At 33.9% G+C, this 16,980-nt stretch overlaps 1 protein-coding gene across 6 annotated transcripts in view; it reads left to right on the forward strand.

Annotated features, from left to right (window-relative positions):
• DMXL2 (Dmx like 2) overlaps positions 1–16,980 on the forward strand; it is a 173,120-nt gene that overhangs the window by 144,727 nt on the left and 11,413 nt on the right. For 4 of the 6 annotated variants that reach the window (XM_032297460.1, XM_032297462.1, XM_032297464.1 and 1 more), the window contains 8 exons: positions 226–302; positions 1,868–1,998; positions 3,767–4,015; positions 6,933–7,111; positions 11,724–11,851; positions 12,428–12,513; positions 13,239–13,440; positions 14,542–14,659. In XM_032297460.1, coding sequence (XP_032153351.1) covers positions 226–302; positions 1,868–1,998; positions 3,767–4,015; positions 6,933–7,111; positions 11,724–11,851; positions 12,428–12,513; positions 13,239–13,440; positions 14,542–14,659 — 1,170 coding nt within the window. The remainder of the gene's footprint in view (positions 1–225; positions 303–1,867; positions 1,999–3,766; positions 4,016–6,932; positions 7,112–11,723; positions 11,852–12,427; positions 12,514–13,238; positions 13,441–14,541; positions 14,660–16,980) is intronic. The other 2 variants (XM_032297461.1, XM_032297463.1) reach the window with 1 other exon arrangement.

Below are 16,980 nucleotides of genomic sequence, written 5' to 3' on the forward strand. Positions count from 1 at the left end.
GAAGTAAATATTTGATAAAGATGTGTCTGAAACAGTCAGCTTTATTGTGGCATGGGTATAAAGGTGGGTGAGAGTTACTTTAGAAGGTTTAAAGCAGAGTTAGTAGTATAGGAATCAGTCTTCTTTATGATGTTGCTAGTTTCCTGGGTGTTTTCTAATTTTTGAAATATTACCATTGTATAGAAATGTTAGTACAAAATGTAATTGTGGCTGTTTTGGTTTTAGGTGCACACACTTCATTCACTAGCAGCATCACTTTCTGCATCAATTTACCAAGCATTATGTGACAGTCATAGCTACAGGTAAAAAAAAAAAAAAAAAAAATCACCCAAAATAGTATTAATACAGCAAAAACATTAAACTGTTCCAGAGTTATATTAAGTTTCTATTTCCTAGGGACTGAAAAATCCCTAAATATGACTGCCATGATATTTTAATAGATGAGAATCAAAAATAAATAATTGTTTGTTTAGTTTAGTTATCACCTGGTAGCAACAGAGAAATATAGAAAGTAACAAATAGTAAATGTAAATTACCATCATTACCATCTTTTTTGTTTTTAAGAAAGAAGAGTTTACTGTTCATAATAACTTATAATATGAAATTTTCTAATTGTTTTTCCTTAGAAACAATTTCTTTTTGCATTGGATTAGCATCTATTTATTTCACTAATTATCAGTTGAAAGAAAAAATACTTTTGAAAAATGAAAAATTACAGTCCTCAAATGGAATTATTAAAATTGCTTTTACTTACCATTTGCATATGATGTAAAAGTCTTTGGAAGTGATATCAATTAGAAGGAATGGTTTGAATTTTTCTAAATGTAAAATTGCCCTCATTAGTGTATACTTTGCATTTTAATGACTAGAGCAATATAAGTAGCAAGAAATTGAATTACTTGGAAAGATAACCTAGATTTAAATCAATTATGTTAATAAATGAAAAGTTTATAATAGTAGATTCACGTGAAATTTATATTAAACATATGTCTAGCTTGCTTTCTTATAAAGGTAGAAGCCTTTTGTGGGAACATTTGGTATCGGATAAAGAATTAGCTCTCAAAATGACCCATTACTCTGATTGTAACCTAAGTAGGCTATGACTAAATAACTCTAAAGATTAGAAATGTAAATAAGGAAAAAAGTTGATTTATTTGACTGCTGTCATCTAAATGATCAAGGATAACTTGTATGATATTGGTCACCATTAAAATGGCATCAAATGAGAATGTGAATACATTGTTTTTAAATATGCATTTTCCAGTTGGTCAGCTGTGATTTACTAGACTCAGCTTGATTTTCCACTTTTATTTTTCCCCAACTTCATAAAGATAGCCATTATAGAGAGAGAAACAAATATTAAATAACACTTAGGGACATAGGATTTTAGGTTTAGGTATTTCTAAAATATGATTCTCCAGACTTTAGTTTATATTTTAATTTAGGGTTAAGCTTGTACAACTTTGCAGAGAAAAGAAATGCAACCCACTAGTATCCTGAAATTTTCTGCCTACTATATCCTAGTACCAGTGGTAGTCTCCTTACCTCAGACTTTGTAAAAATACAAAATAAAAATGACTGCAAATAGAAAAGATTTTTAAAGTATTAAAGTGGCATCTGGAAAAAATTCTAAAGGAATGAATGTCATCTGTCCAACCTGGTAAAATTTGTTTTTGTTTTTTTAAAAAGATCAGTAAACATTTGTAACTAATTTCAATAATTTTCTAAAATAAATTCTTATTAGAACAGTGAATCTTTTAAGAATTTTTGTTTCTTAAAATAGTTGTCTAATATAGATGATGTACGTAAAATGCAGTTGTTTATTACCTCTCTTAGGATAATAAATAACTGAACCTGTTTGTTTTAGCAGTCAAACAGAAGGAAATCAGTTTACAGGAATGGCTTATCAAGGACTTCTTTTAAGTGATCGTAGAAGACTAAGGACAGAAAGCATTGAAGAACACGCAACACCAAATTCATCTCCTGCTCAATGGCCTGGTGAGAATTTAAGTGATTAAAAAAAAAATCTTCCAGTTGGCAATTTCTTCTTAAAAGCCCACTGAGCAGTTTCCTGCTTGTTGCTGGATTTAGTGAGTGGTTTCCTTCTTTGTTTTTGATGATGTTTTCCGCCGTGGATTAGGAACTGCTAAGTACTGTAATATTGTCTAAAGACTGAGGAAGTTAAGGCTTCAGAAACCAACTATGCTAACCAACATAAAAAAGCAACGTCTTAACATCCTTGGTAAGGGTGGAGCACATTATCTTTCTTAGAAATTTCGAATTAGAGTCTTAGAACATCACAGACATATTTTCACAGATATATCAGAGAAAATACAATTGTTCTTGGGAGTGTAAATTTATGTACTGGGATAGGAGTGACTATTCTGTGGTACATATATCTTGCTGTCTGTCAGTCCTTTTTTTCTGGCTCTCTTTCTTATTCTCTACATCAGTTATTTCAAAACTTCTCTGTTCTCTTCAGTACCCTAAGTGTAGAGGGGCCAGATTACTTTAACCATTTGCCTCTAGAAACACATTGTTTTCATTTTAACCTCTTATTTCAGAAACATGTCAGACTTCTAAAAAATTGCAAATATAATACTAAATTTCACCCAGGTTCCCCTAATGTTAACATTTTACCATTCTTCCTTTATCATTCTTTTCTCTCTCAATCACTTAATATGTTTGTGTCTAAGTGTATTTTTTTTAAATTTGAGAGTAACTTGCACACCTCATATCCCTTTCTTCGTAAACATTTCAATGTGCGTTTCCTAAAAACAGACATTCTTACATAATTATCAAATTTAACATTCATGTTCCCTAATCTATAGACCTTTTTCGAACTTTGCCCATTGTCTCACTAATACGATTTTTGGGCCCGTATGTAACGTTTAGTTGTCGTGTCTCATTAGTCTCCTCTGACACAGAGTAAAGTCCTCCTTCTTTCTCTTTCACAACTTTGACACTTTTGAAGAGTAACGGCCAGTTATTTTTTTTAAGCGTCCCTTAATATGGGCATTTCTGATTTTTTGTCTTTTCTTTTTTGAGACAGAGTCTTATTCTGTCACCCAGCTTGAGTGCAGTGGTGTGATCTTTGCTCATTGCAACCTCCGCCTCCCAGGTTCAAGCAATTCTCTTGTCTCAGCCCCCTGAGTAGCCGGGACTACAGGCACATGCCACCACGTCCAGCTAATTATTTTGTGTTTTCAGTAGAGACGGGGTTTCATGCCTTTCTCAGTATGAGATATCAAGAGGCATATGATGTCATTTGGCCCCAACTACTATTAACTTTGATCACTTGGTAAGGTGGTTTCTGCCAAGTTTCTCCATTGTAAAGTTACTTTTTTTCCTTTGTAATTAATCTGTATCTCATGAAGAGATAGTTTGAGACTATGTAAAACATACTTTCACCTGCGAATTTTGGCATCGAGTGATGACTTTTGCCTGAATCAGATATTACTATGGGGTTATAGATGGTGATTTTCTAACGCTATCACTCATTTTATGTATTAGTTGAAATTCTGTAAAGAAGAACTTCCCTTCTTACCTTTTATCTACTCATTTATTGCATTAGTGTAGACAAATGGATGATTTTATTCTATAGCTTATAATCCATTCCTATTATTATTTATTTTGTTGCTCAAATGGTAGAAATATTTATTTTGTAAAATATAAATACATAATTCCGGATAAGTTGCAAATTTGGATGTTTTTTCCTTCTGGTGTTTCATCCTGACATACATCTTATGATTTTATACCCTTATAGGTGTGAGCTCACTTATTAATCTCTTGAGTTCAGCACAAGATGAAGACCAACCAAAACTGAACATTTTGTTATGTGAAGCTGTTGTTGCTGTTTACTTAAGTTTATTGATACATGCTCTTGCCACAAATTCCTCCAATGAATTATTTCGGCTTGCAGCCCACCCATTAAATAATAGAATGTGGGCCGCTGTTTTTGGAGGGGGTGTAAAACTTGTTGTGAAACCTCGAAGACAATCAGAAAATATTTCAGGTAAGATAAGTTTGATACTAATAATGTATGTAAACGTTAATCATTTTGAATGTTACAAGATTTTTTAATGTTTTAAGAAATTTCACTTTGAAAACTAGTGATGCTTAAAGTATAATCACTCTTGTTATGACAGCAAATAATTAAACCCATGATATAAAAATATAGTTTGTTACTTTTATGTTTATAGAAACAACATTTTTGAGGTTGATAAAGCAGGACATGTTTGAAGAAGGTTAAAAATAGAGGAAAGGTAAAGGTAAAAATAGAATGTTAAGGAACGAAGTCATACAAAAAGGATAGTTACTAAGTAAATAAAATGAAAAGAAAAATCCCCCAAGAAACAAAAAGAATAGTTCTTAATTACAGAAAGAAGATTTAAATAAGTGTTCAAAATCTATATAGAGCACACCAGCAATTGGCTTCAGATTAAATGTATGGTCATGCACAAGATAGCTATTCCAATCATACACATGGTTTTTAAATTCCATTTTTATTCTCTAAAATATTTTTTCTTAGTCTTCTATTCCATTTTCCTTGTTTTTTCTTCCCTCATGGACCAGAATGTATTTTTCATCCCACTTTTGAAGATGATAAGATATGGTGAAGTATAGACTGATGCCATAGGAAAGATTTCTATCTTGATGCTGAAATATAGAAATCATCTTAATCACCCTTAGAAACGGACATAGTATAGATCAGTGGCACCCAAGTTTAAATGACACAAGGTCTAACCTGTGTCTTCATTGTCTGTGATTGAGTTAAATAAATAGGTTCCTGTGTAAGTCAGTGTAAGGGAGATGATCTCATCAACTCCCACTACTTCCATTCCCATCTAATGTGGATACATCTGAATCTCTTTCTCCCTGCTTGGATATAGTCCACTTTAAACTTAAAAGTTTTTCTCCAAAATTGCTTCTTTCTCTGCCTGAGTTTTCTGATTTTTTTGTTCATGGTAATTTTAGCCATCAAATCATCCATGCATAAGACCCACTAGTACACATTCATATTTGCATTATTTTATTCACTTAACACCTATCAGCCAGGCAACTAAGAAATGATATTTCAGGTGTGATAAGAACTGTGATAAAAATGGAGTAAGGGGAAAGAGAGTGATAAGGGAATGGGAATGGACCAGTTTTGTTAAGGTGGTTGAAAGGCATGTTTCTGATGAGATAGCGTTTGAGCAGAGCCGTAGGATAGTGAGGACTCACACCATGTGGATAACGGAGACCAGAGCATTCATTCTAGGCAGATGAATGCAAAGGTCCTGAGGTAGAATTGAGTTTGGCCTTTTCCAGAAACTACTCAGAGACCATCATGACTCTCACGAACAAGGGGGAGTGTTATAGGAGAAGAGAATAGAAAAGTAGCTGGGGCAAGGTCCTTTAGGATTGTGGTAAAGGCGTTAGTTGTTCTAAAGAAAGGGAGGAGTGACATAATCTGATTCAGCTTTTCAAAAGAACTGCTCTAGCTGCTTTGTGGAGAATAGACTGTGCAACATGAATAAAAGCAAGGAGCCTAGTAGGGAGGCTAGTCCACTTAAAAGATGATTGTGGGTTACTGTCAAGGATGAATGGATCAATAAAGTATGGCATATACATGCAGTGGAGTGTTAGCCATCAAAGGAATGAAGTACTAATGCATACTTAATCTGTATGAACTTCAAAATATGCTAAGCCAAAGAAGCCAGACACAAAAAGTCTCATATTGTCTGGCTCCACTTGTGTGAAATATCCAGAATAGGTAAATCCATAGAGACAGAAAGTAGACTGTGGTTGCCATGGGCTAGGGGGAGGGTGAAATAGGAAGTGACTGCTTACTGGGAATAGGGTTTCCTTTTAGGGTGAGGAGAATGCTTTGGAACTAGATAGAGGTGCTGGTTGCCTGGCATGTTAAATGTACTAAATGCCACTGAATTGTACATGTTAAAATTGTTAATTTTTTGTTATGTAAACTTCGCCTCAATTAAAAAGAAATAATAGTGGTTTCGCCTAGGGTGTTAGTTATGGCCAGAGTGAAAAGTGATCATATTCTAGATGTAGTTTGAGGTTAGAGTCAATGGATTTGTTGATGAATTATATGTGGGGTAGGGGAGAATGAAGAGTTGAAATAAAATTATTTTCTGTGATGGGGAGGTTTAGAAGAGGAGCAGGTTGACTTCTACTTTCTGGCCCTCCCATATCCAATTCCGGAATCCTTTTGCTGTTTCTTTTGCGTATCACTCATATACAACCCTTCCTCTACTTTTTACCACCCACCATATTAGTGCAGGCCATTCTTATGTCATCTTCTATCTTCCTCTCTAATTCCCCAGACAAGCCATCCCTCATTGTGTGACTAAAGCTTAAGAGGTGTTAGTCAGAATTGCCCAAAACCTAAGTTCCCAGCTTCATAGCCACAGACTTGTCCTAACCTAACTCTAGACTTTGTTGTTGATATTACTTCCCTCCATGACTCCTGTCTACCAAAAGTAATTTATTCCTCATTTACCCAAACCTTCTTTGACCATTCATTTATGTTGTCCTTTTCCATTTTCCTATTGAACTTCTGCCCTTCACACTATTACATTCTACATATTCAGTGACTCTTTCTTGAACCTCATAGTCAGTGATTATCAGTCAATCACTCATTTAATATTTATTGAATATACCACTTATTTAGTAAATTTTATATAGAATTACTTTCATCCTTATTTTATGGAGTGCATGGCAAGATATCCTTTAATGCTTTATCTCCATCTGCATCTCTGCCATGACCGCTGGAAAGCTGATTGAGTAACTAGAAAAATTCAGAAGCACAGGAGTAAATAATTTAGTCTAAACCAAAACATGGCAAGAGTAGGATGAAAAGAAAGCTTAACTCTATCAATTAACAGTGGAAAATGAATGCTGGATTTTTTTCTTCTGTCTTCATTCAGCCCCTCCTGTCCTTTCTGAAGACATAGATAAACACCGTAGGAGATTTAACATGCGAATGCTGGTCCCTGGAAGGCCTGTAAAAGATGCTACCCCACCACCGGTGCCTGCAGAAAGACCATCTTACAAAGAAAAATTTATCCCTCCCGAACTTAGTATGTGGGATTATTTTGTTGCAAAGGTAAGGAGTGTGAGAAATGCAAGCTTTAAGATAAGTGGATCATCTGTTTTATTAACTCGTGCTTGTATCTCACATAGGAATGATGGGGTAGCTTTTGGAGTGAATCACCATAGTTTAGACATTTAACTTATTAGGTCTAGAAACTGAATAGTCATAGTAAATTCAAGGATGATCGGATACTTGATAATATAGGAGACAAAGTAAAATCACATGGGAGTTCAGTATAAATTGGAAATCAGCTTACTATATAATCAGCACCGTCTTTTTCTAGTGACTGGAATACTTATATCTACCCTCTAGGCACCCTCCTTCTAATTATCGGTGGCTCCCTTGGTAAGCATGGAATTAGGATAGAAGGAGATAGATGGACATTTGGGGTTTTATCAGGCCATGATGAGGCCCCCTGATATATCTCTGTTTTCCCATAGCAAAGTAAACTTGTCAGGGGATCAGAATACTCACGGTGACTAGATCTGGTGTAGCCCCATTTCATACCATACTGGGTACATGCTAATGTTTGCTTTTCTGCACTTTGCTTTTTTGAGCTCAAGATCCTTCTATTGGTATGTTTCCCTCTTGACATGTGTTAACTCTCTTGTTACCTTGTTGTGCATATACATTAGGGAATAATCTCCAGTCATGTCTCTTCCCATTTTTAAATTTTTATTAGATCTCAGATTTATTGAGGTGCTAATCTCACTCAATTTTTTGTGTGCTAAGCTGATCCTTAAAAAGTCTTTCACTGTGAGTTTGGACGCTTTGTTTTGTTATCTAAAGACTTTGAGTCCAGGCGCGGTGGCCCATATCTGTAATCTCAGCACTTTGAGAGGCCAAGGTGGAAGGACAGCTTACATCCAGGATTTAAGACCAGCCTGGACAACATAGTGAGACCATGTCTCTACAAAAAAAAATTTTTAAACTTACCTGCAGTGGTGTGTGCCTGTAGTTCTAGGCACTTGAAAGACTGAGGTGAGAGGACTGTTTGAGCCCAGGAGGTTAGGGTTGCAGTGAGCCATGGCTGTGCCACTGCACACCAGCCTTGGTGTTGGAATGTGACAGTGTTTAAAAAAAAAAAAAGGACTTTGGTTATGTCAGTGGTTCTCAAAGTGTGGTCTCAGAACCAGCAGCATTAGCATTGCTTGGGAACTTGTTTGAAATGCAAATTCTTGGAGCTTACCTCATACCCACTCTATTAGAAATTCGGAGTGAGAACCAACAGTCTGTCTTAACAAGCTCTCCAGATGGTTCTAATGTGTGCCAAAGTTTGAGAACTACGGGGTTAGGCACATTGTGAGTGCAAATTTCCAGGTTTGCACTTCATCAGCGTCCCAGTTATACTTACCAGAGTCATTCTGGCCTATCCCTTAAGGCTGCTGACTGAGTCACACTTAATTGTATTTAGCTAATAAACCAGGGAAGTAATAAAGTACTCTTAAAAATGTATAGGCAGTTCCCACTCCTACCTTTTTAATTTAAAATTTTTATTTGCCATGAATGAAAGCTCATTGTATCATTAATGTGAATGATAACAATATTAAGATTGTAAATGGTAATGTGCTAAATTAATTTTTGTTTTTAAAAAAATGCTTCCTCCTGATATATGTTTTGAAGATTTGGAAAATGCAAAGAAATATAAAGAAGGGAAATAGCACTCATCTATGCAAAGATAACTGTTAGCAACTTGGCAAACTTCTAAACTGTTTTCCTCAGATTAAAAAATATATATAATGGATCAGTTTATATAGTTAATTATGTTAATATTATTACAAGGTAAACAGTTTTTATGCCATTAAAAACTTATACATCTGTTGATATATACAGCTGTCATTAAAAAAAAACTTTAGAAAACTTCAGACATGCAAAAGGAGAGATAATGGCATATGAATATTTTATTTACCATCATCTAACTTCAAAAATTATCTACTCATAGACAGTCTTGTTTCATTTATACCTCTACTTAGATTGTTTGGAAGCAAATCCAGACATGAAATTTCATTAAAAAATATTTCTGTATTTATTTTTGAAAAAAAGGATTTTAAATAGATCTACACTAGTGTTATACCCACAGGAACACACCCACAAATCTTTAATATTATCAAGTATTCAGAAAGTGTTCACATGTTACCACTTGCATCTTAAATGTTTTTATATAGTTGATTTGTTCAAATCAGAATCTAAAATACGATTCATACCCTGCAAGTGGTTGCTTCATCTTAGGTCTCTTTTAATCTGTAGGCTCCACCTCCATCTCTCACTCTCTTTTTTTTTAAACTGAGCTCCCACTTTTTTTTTTTTTGCCCTTGAAAGAATTTGACCTGTAGAATTTTTCAACAGATTTTGCCGATGGCACCACCATAGTTTGTTCTTCTGAATCTTGTGAAAGTTAAAGCCAGTTTCATTCTGATTGGATAAGAAGAGGGAGAGCAGGATTAACTTTATTGGTGGTTTTGTGTATTTCTGTCAGGAAGCTTTTTATGATTTTAGTTGATGATCTTTGCTTACATTTATTATTTCAGTGAAAGTTTTAAATTATGATAATATAATCCTATCATTCATTTTTCATGTATTTGCTGGAATGTCTCTTCATCAACCTATTTGGTTACCCTGAAGTACATTTTGAATGGGAAAGACAGGATAAATGCTTTATTCTTTGCTTTTGTGTACCAGTTTTCAAAATGATGAGTTGGTTCCCAAGCATCCTTCAGAGGAGGCCAGTGAGTTTTCTTTTGCTTTCAGTTTTGTTATGATCTTATAAATTTAAACATATTTTATATGTTTTAATCCATTGCAGTTATTTTCTTACGGGGACTCAGATTATCCAGCTTTGCCAGTGAGAGCCTCTTCCACAGTTGGCTCTGAATCTTTTTGAGATTATTCTACTAGTGTTTGAGTTTTCCTGCTTTCTACTTTAAGTTAATTTAGGCTAATCATGTGTATTTCCTCCCTGTGACTGAGAACAATCATTTCTTTAAATAACCTGGTTCCTTTTTGTAAGAAATGATTTTAGAAACCACAGTCAGATACTGGGGTGCTCAATCTTACTTGGTTAATCATTGTTTTTAGACTTGTAACTATTCACTTTGATGAATACACTAGTTTACTTAATTAGAGATTTGATGTTCATAATGCCAAGAGCAGTATCTTTTAAGATACATCTTGTTCATGATCAGATTATTTCCTTAAGAAGTACTAGGTCAAAGGCTATAAACTTAAATAAGGCTTTTAATACATATTTGCCAGATTATTTTCCACATTACTAATTTGTACTCTCTTGAGAACAGTGAGAGAATGCATCTGACTTTACCCCCGTATTAGCATGAAATATTCCTTTTTCATTTTTGTTAATTTTATAGATTAATTTTATTGACAATTTGATGTTAATTATATTGCTAATTATTATTTGATATTTTATTTTCTGTTAGTGACATTCAAATTTTAATGATATTATTACCTTTTGATTTTCCAGTTTCTGGTATTGACTTCATATTCTTACCTGAATTATCTATTGAAATTATAGTGTTTTTTCTTTTTATGGATACCTTATTTATTTAGGGACATTATTAGTTTATCTTACTTGTTATACCTTTTCCAGTTTATTTGCTTTAAAATTTTATTATGCATTTGCAGTTTTAAAAAGTTTATCATACACAGAAGTTTTAAAAAGTTTAAAAATTAGATGTATTCATACATTTCCTTATTGAATACATTGTTTTTAAGCAGAAGACTTTTCCACTAATAAATGTTTACATTTATTTTACCTTTCTTCTCTGCTTCCTCCTATTCTTTTCCTTTCTCCATTATCTAGAATAAAGTAAGGAACAGGCAGGATAAGACTTCATCTCCCATCCCTACACATAGCTAACTAGTTGTTCTATTATTATTCATTAAATAATCCTTCCTTTTCTCCCAGTGACTTAAGCTGTTATCTTTGTTAAATTCTTATACATATACAATTTTTGTACGATATTTTTGCATCAATCAATTACTGGACTATATTTTTCTTAGTTTAATATCCACTAAAAAAAACTAGTTTTATTAATTAAAAAAAAATTTCCCAGCTATTCTCATCTGTTTGTTCCTCTCTACGAACTTCACAATCATGTTAAAGTTTTAAAACAGGAAGAAAAATTCCCAGGGGGATTTTTATTGAAATTATTCAAAGCCTATATAAATTAATTTGCAAAGAATTATAGTTTTTACATATTTCAGTCCCTCCCTTCATATAATTTTACAAAGGTTTATAATTTCCTTCACAGTAGCTCTCTCACAGTTTTTATAGTTTTTTTATTTCTTTAGACTTTTCTAACTTTTTTATTGCTTATCTATAAGAAGAAAACTATGAAATGTTTTTTCACATCTAGCTATTTAATTATTGAATCTAAGAGTTTTGTCTAGTCATCTTGACTTTTATAGATATAGCATCATCTGCAAAAGAAAATTTTTACTTAAGCTGACACCATTGAAAATGTTTACTTTTAGGTTAGAAAAAAATAATTATATACTAAAAATATTTTCTATATTAAATATATAATACATAAATAATATAGTGAAAATATATTTTATATGTTTATAAAATTATATCTTTTAAAAAAAACTTTACCTTTTATTGCAGCCATTTCTTCCTTTGTCTGATAGTGGTGTTATATATGATTCTGATGAAAGCATTCATAGTGATGAAGAAGATGATGCCTTTTTTTCAGATACACAAATACAGGAGCACCAAGATCCAAATTCCTATAGGTAAATAAGACTTTCCTTTCTTTTCTTTTCTTTTTTTTTTTTTTTTTTTTTTTTTTTTTTTTTTTTTTTGGCTTTTCTTTAAATCTCAATATTACTAATTTTAAATGACATTATTATCCTGAATTTATATGAGAATTGACTTATGTTTCCAGGTTACAAATTCTGCACCTTTGAGGTCAATTTCTAGATAGTATTTTCTCTACATCCAAAGACTAGCTTTCATGGAGAGTGCAAACATAAGCATTTTTAGTAAGGAAAACATATGTAACTTATGGATATAGTATTAGAATTTAATATGTAATTTATTGGTATACTATTAGGTTCCATGTGACCTATATGGTATTTATTTATGGTAATTATTTTTCCATGAGGTAATTTTCAGCAAGCATAATATAGTATTGCAAGTTTTTTATATTCAGTGATCATAAAGGTGCCATTTTTGTGTCGTTAATTTCAAGGACAGCTTTTTTCTGGGATGGAGAGTGGGCTAAACAGTTGGCAGGGAACTCCTCCACTGTGTTTCTTCCATGATTTTATTTTTCACTTAAAGACTATTTTTTGCCCTTCTTTGAACAGCTGGGCTCTTCTACATTTGACAATGGTTAAGCTAGCACTTCACAATGTCAAGAATTTCTTTCCCATTGCTGGACTGGAATTCTCTGGTGAGTTTGGGATTTTAATATTGTTATTAAAAATAATAAATTACTGTCAAGTTTCTCTTTACTAAATCTATATAAAAGGTCATTTGGTACCTTTTTAAAAGGTACCAGAGATTTTATAAAGTCTTGCTTATTATATGCTCCAATCTGTGAGTTTATTTTTATTTTCTTAGACGGAGTATAGCTCTGTCGCCCAGGCTATAGTGCAGTGGCATGATCACAGCTCACTGCAAACTTCATCTCTTGCATTCAAGCCATCCTCCCACCTCAGCCTCCTGAGTTGCTGAGACTATAGGTGTCTAACTATGCTGGGCCGAGTTTTGTATTTTTTGTAGAGACAGGGTTTTGTCATGTTACCCAGGCTGGTCTTGAACTCCTGGGCTCAAACAGTCCACCTGCCTTGGCCTCCCAAAGTGCTGAGATTACAGGTGTGAGCCACAGCACCTGCCTTCAGTCTAATACTTTAAATTATATCAAGAATTACTGTCAACACAGAAGATTGAGAAAGAGCAGAAAACCACACTGGGGAAGCTAGACATTTTCTCAGCTTTTGGAGAGCTGGCCTTCTCTTCTGTTCAAAGCATTAAGAATCTAAACAGTATTAGGCTAACATTTCCAGTTTTATTTGTATTTTCAGAAGTTTTGTCTCTGAGAATTCAGATTCTGTAAATATTTGGATGATGATCAATACTTTTTATTAAACTAAATAACATTCTGTCACCTTGTAGAGCTGCCTGTAACATCACCATTAGGTACTGCTGTGATTAAAAACTTGGAAAACTGGGAACAGATCTTGCAAGAGAAAATGGATCAGTTTGAAGGTCCACCCCCTAACTATATCAACACATATCCAACTGACCTTTCAGTGGGAGCTGGACCAGCTATTCTTCGAAATAAAGCAATGCTAGAACCTGAAAATACCCCATTCAAGTAAGAAAGCTCTTATAATGCTGATAAAGAATGTAGCTTAACTTTTCTGGAAGACAGTTTGGCTAAATCTGGCAATACACTTTAAAACATTCATAATTTTGAACCTGCAGTCCTATTTTTAGCAGAATAAGGAAAACCGTACATTTGAATAGAATTTTTTTCCAGTATTACCTGTAATTCAGTAGACTTCCATTTACATAAAGGAAAAAAATCTTTATTAATTTTTTTTTTTTTTTTTTTTTTTTTTTTTTTCTTTTGAGACAGAGTTTCAGTCTGTCACCCAGGGTGGAATGTAGTGGTACTATCTCAGCTTATTGCAGCCTCGACCTCCGAGGCTCAAGCCATCCTTTCACCTCTGCTTCCCTAGTAGCTGGGACTACAGGCGAGCACCACTGTGCTCAGCTAATTTTTTTGTATTTTTTGCAGAGTTGGCGTTTCAGCACGTTGCCCACGCTTGTCTCAAACTCCTGGGCTCAAGCAGTCTGTCTGTCTTGGCCTCCCGAAGTGCTGGGATTACAGGCATGCATCACTGCAGCTGGCATATTTATGTTTTTATTGTCAAAACTCTTACAGATTTTTAAAAAATCTATATATGCAAATACAGTGCTTCTGACTTTTGTCAGTAATTTAACAGTAAACACATTAAAGGCTTTTAATTGATGTTTTGATCTTCTACATCTAGGCCCCTTTTGATATGCAGCATGCTGTTTTTTTGAGGTAGTGGACTCTGATTAAGAGTATTTCTTAAAAGCTTGAAAGAACAAAGCTTTTTAGCTTGTTAGGCTGTTATAATTGATATCTATGACTTATATTCATTGCTAATACGCTTCAACCAACAGGACCAACATAAAGTATAATTTAAAAAGAGAATAATAAGAGATTCATTTGACTCCCAGCTTAACTGGTTCATTCAGTGTAATTAGAGAATTCATTGCTAGATGAATAAATGATTTTTAGAACTAAAAATTAAAACTGTATAGTTTTGTTGAACTTAATGCCATGTCTTCTTTGCAATAGATTGTGAAGGTTTTATACATATCTAGAAATGTAAACATATTTTCTGAAGACTGAAATAGTGTGATATGTTAATTTTTTTAATAGGTCCCGGGATTCTTCTGCATTTCCAGTCAAACGACTTTGGCATTTCCTTGTTAAACAAGAAGTCCTTCAAGAGACGTTTATTAGATATATTTTCACTAAGAAAAGAAAGCAGAGTGAGGTATTTTGAGAAAAATATTTTCTATTGTAATTTTTCTTTAGTTTGCTTTAACATTTCTAAGGAAATCAGTGCTCAGTTTATTCTGAAATTTTCTTTTTGGCTGGGTAATAGAGTTGACTAAATTACAGTCAACTGCTTTTAAGATAAAACCTTACAATTTTCATTTTATAGCAATGAAACAACATAGGTACCTTGATAAATTACATATATTCAAGTGAAAGTTGGTACTTCCTTTATAATATTTGTTAGGTTTTTACATTTAATAAACATTGTAATGGATGGAATTGTGATGGAGGAATTTAATATATAAACATACTCTATAATATTCTCCAAATGTGTGTTTGAAATATAATATAGCTTTTTAAAAACATTTTATTTACTTAGCACTTAGAAATGAACAGAATAAAGATCCAAAATAGCAAATACAAGATGAAGGAAGATTGCTCTTACAAAGCAAGGCAAAAGTTCTGCATTGCATGGTTATTTTTAAGTTAACATAATTAGTAATGTAATAGCAGACATGATTCAAGAAGAATCAACAGTTTGGGAGATTGGCAGATGACCTCTTCCTTATAAAAGTAGGACCTTTTATATGAGGATTTCGGTCTGTTTGGCCATTTAGTGAGGTAATGAGCAGCTTGAAGAGTGTTCAGAGTTGAGTGTCTGATGTAATTAAAGATTTGGCAAGCACAATCACTGAGAAGAGACAAAATGAATTATATTTCACTTAGAAAAGTGAAAACTGAAACAGTCCATATGGCTCGATTTCCCAAGATAAAGTATAAACGTGCTTCTCAGTTTTTCCTCATGCCTAGGGCAGTGGAACCTACCATACTTGTTCCTTACCTGAATGGTAATTGTGATCAGCCCTTACGAACAGTCATTTGTTTACTCTATGGATTTAAAAATTATGTACTTAAATGAGGAAGTAGAAAAAGAAAACTTTTGAATCTAGTTATAACCTTTTTCATAACAACATACCCTTATGGCATTGAAATTATTGACGTGAGCTTTGTTAAGGAAATCACAGAGGCAAATTATTTGCCTCTTTCATTTAAACCGCTGTGTACAGTATTTCCTATAGTGGTGCTAAGTCCAAATTCTGTAAACTAAGATATAGGAATCTAAGATAGTGATTTAAAATAAAAGATTTTGGCCAGGCACGGTGCCTCAGGCTTGTAATCCTAGCACTATGGGAGGCCTAGGCAGGGGATCTCCTGAACTCAGGATTTTGAGACAAGCCTGGGCAACATGTTGAAAACCCATCTCTACAAAAGATAAAATTATCTGGGTATGGTGGTGCATGTCTGTAATCCCAGCTACTTGTGAGGCTGAGGTGGGAGGATCACTTGAGCCCAGGAGGTGGAAGTTGTAATGAGCTGAGATCACATGCCACAGCACTCCAGCCTGGGTAACAAGTGAGACCCTGTCTCAATCAGCCTATCATTCAATGCCTGTTAGTCACAGAAAACAAGTTCATTGAGTGATTAATTTTCTGAGTGTTTTGTTCTTCAAATTATTAAAATTAATGATTTATCACAAGTATGTTTTAAGTATTGGTAAGGTTGATAGCAGCTTGAGTAGCTGACTTGTTAGAGTGCAGAGTGCTGTGGGAAGCCAGGTGTCTGGGTTTCTTGCACCCTCCCATTCTTGTCTTACCTTCCCCACCAGTTTGCTTCTTCCTTAACTAATTCTCCCCCTCTTCACCCCTTATTTTCCCTTCCATTATGCCCCTCTGTCTCTGTGTATACTCTTCCATTTTTCTCCCCGCATAGGGTCCCTATGAACAGGAAAGTGGGACAGAGGTAAATGGAATGTTTCTTCAAGTGCTACGTAAGCATCAGTTGGCTCCAAGGAAGGGAAGTACATGATTGAGAGTTAGGATGGAAGAATTTTTATCATGTACCCTTTTGAATTTTAAAACACTGAATGAAATTACTGTCTTGTCCAGTACTGTCCTGTAGAACTTCCTGTGATGATGGAAATCTGTATCTGCGTAGTCCAACATAGTAGTCACAAGCCACATGTGGTTACTGAGTACTTGAAATATGGCTAGCATGATTGAGAAACAGAATTTAAAATTTTAATTTTAATCTAAATTTAAGTAGTTACATGTGGTTAGTGGTTGCTGTTTTGAATAACACAGATCTGAAAAAAAGTATTTCCATTAAGAGCAAATTTATGAATAAAATGTTAAGGCTGCTAGAACAAAACAAAAACTGGTCACTAGGCTCAGAAATAGGCAAAACTTATTAAAACTCTATCCATCCAGTAAGAGTGCTTTATCTTTAAAATTGTCAAATAGGATTTTGGTAATCACT

This window comes from Sapajus apella, unplaced genomic scaffold (genome assembly GCF_009761245.1).
Source record: "Sapajus apella isolate SASKATOON/1434 unplaced genomic scaffold, GSC_monkey_1.0 scaffold37, whole genome shotgun sequence".
In the NCBI taxonomy this organism is placed as follows: Eukaryota; Metazoa; Chordata; class Mammalia; order Primates; family Cebidae; genus Sapajus; species Sapajus apella.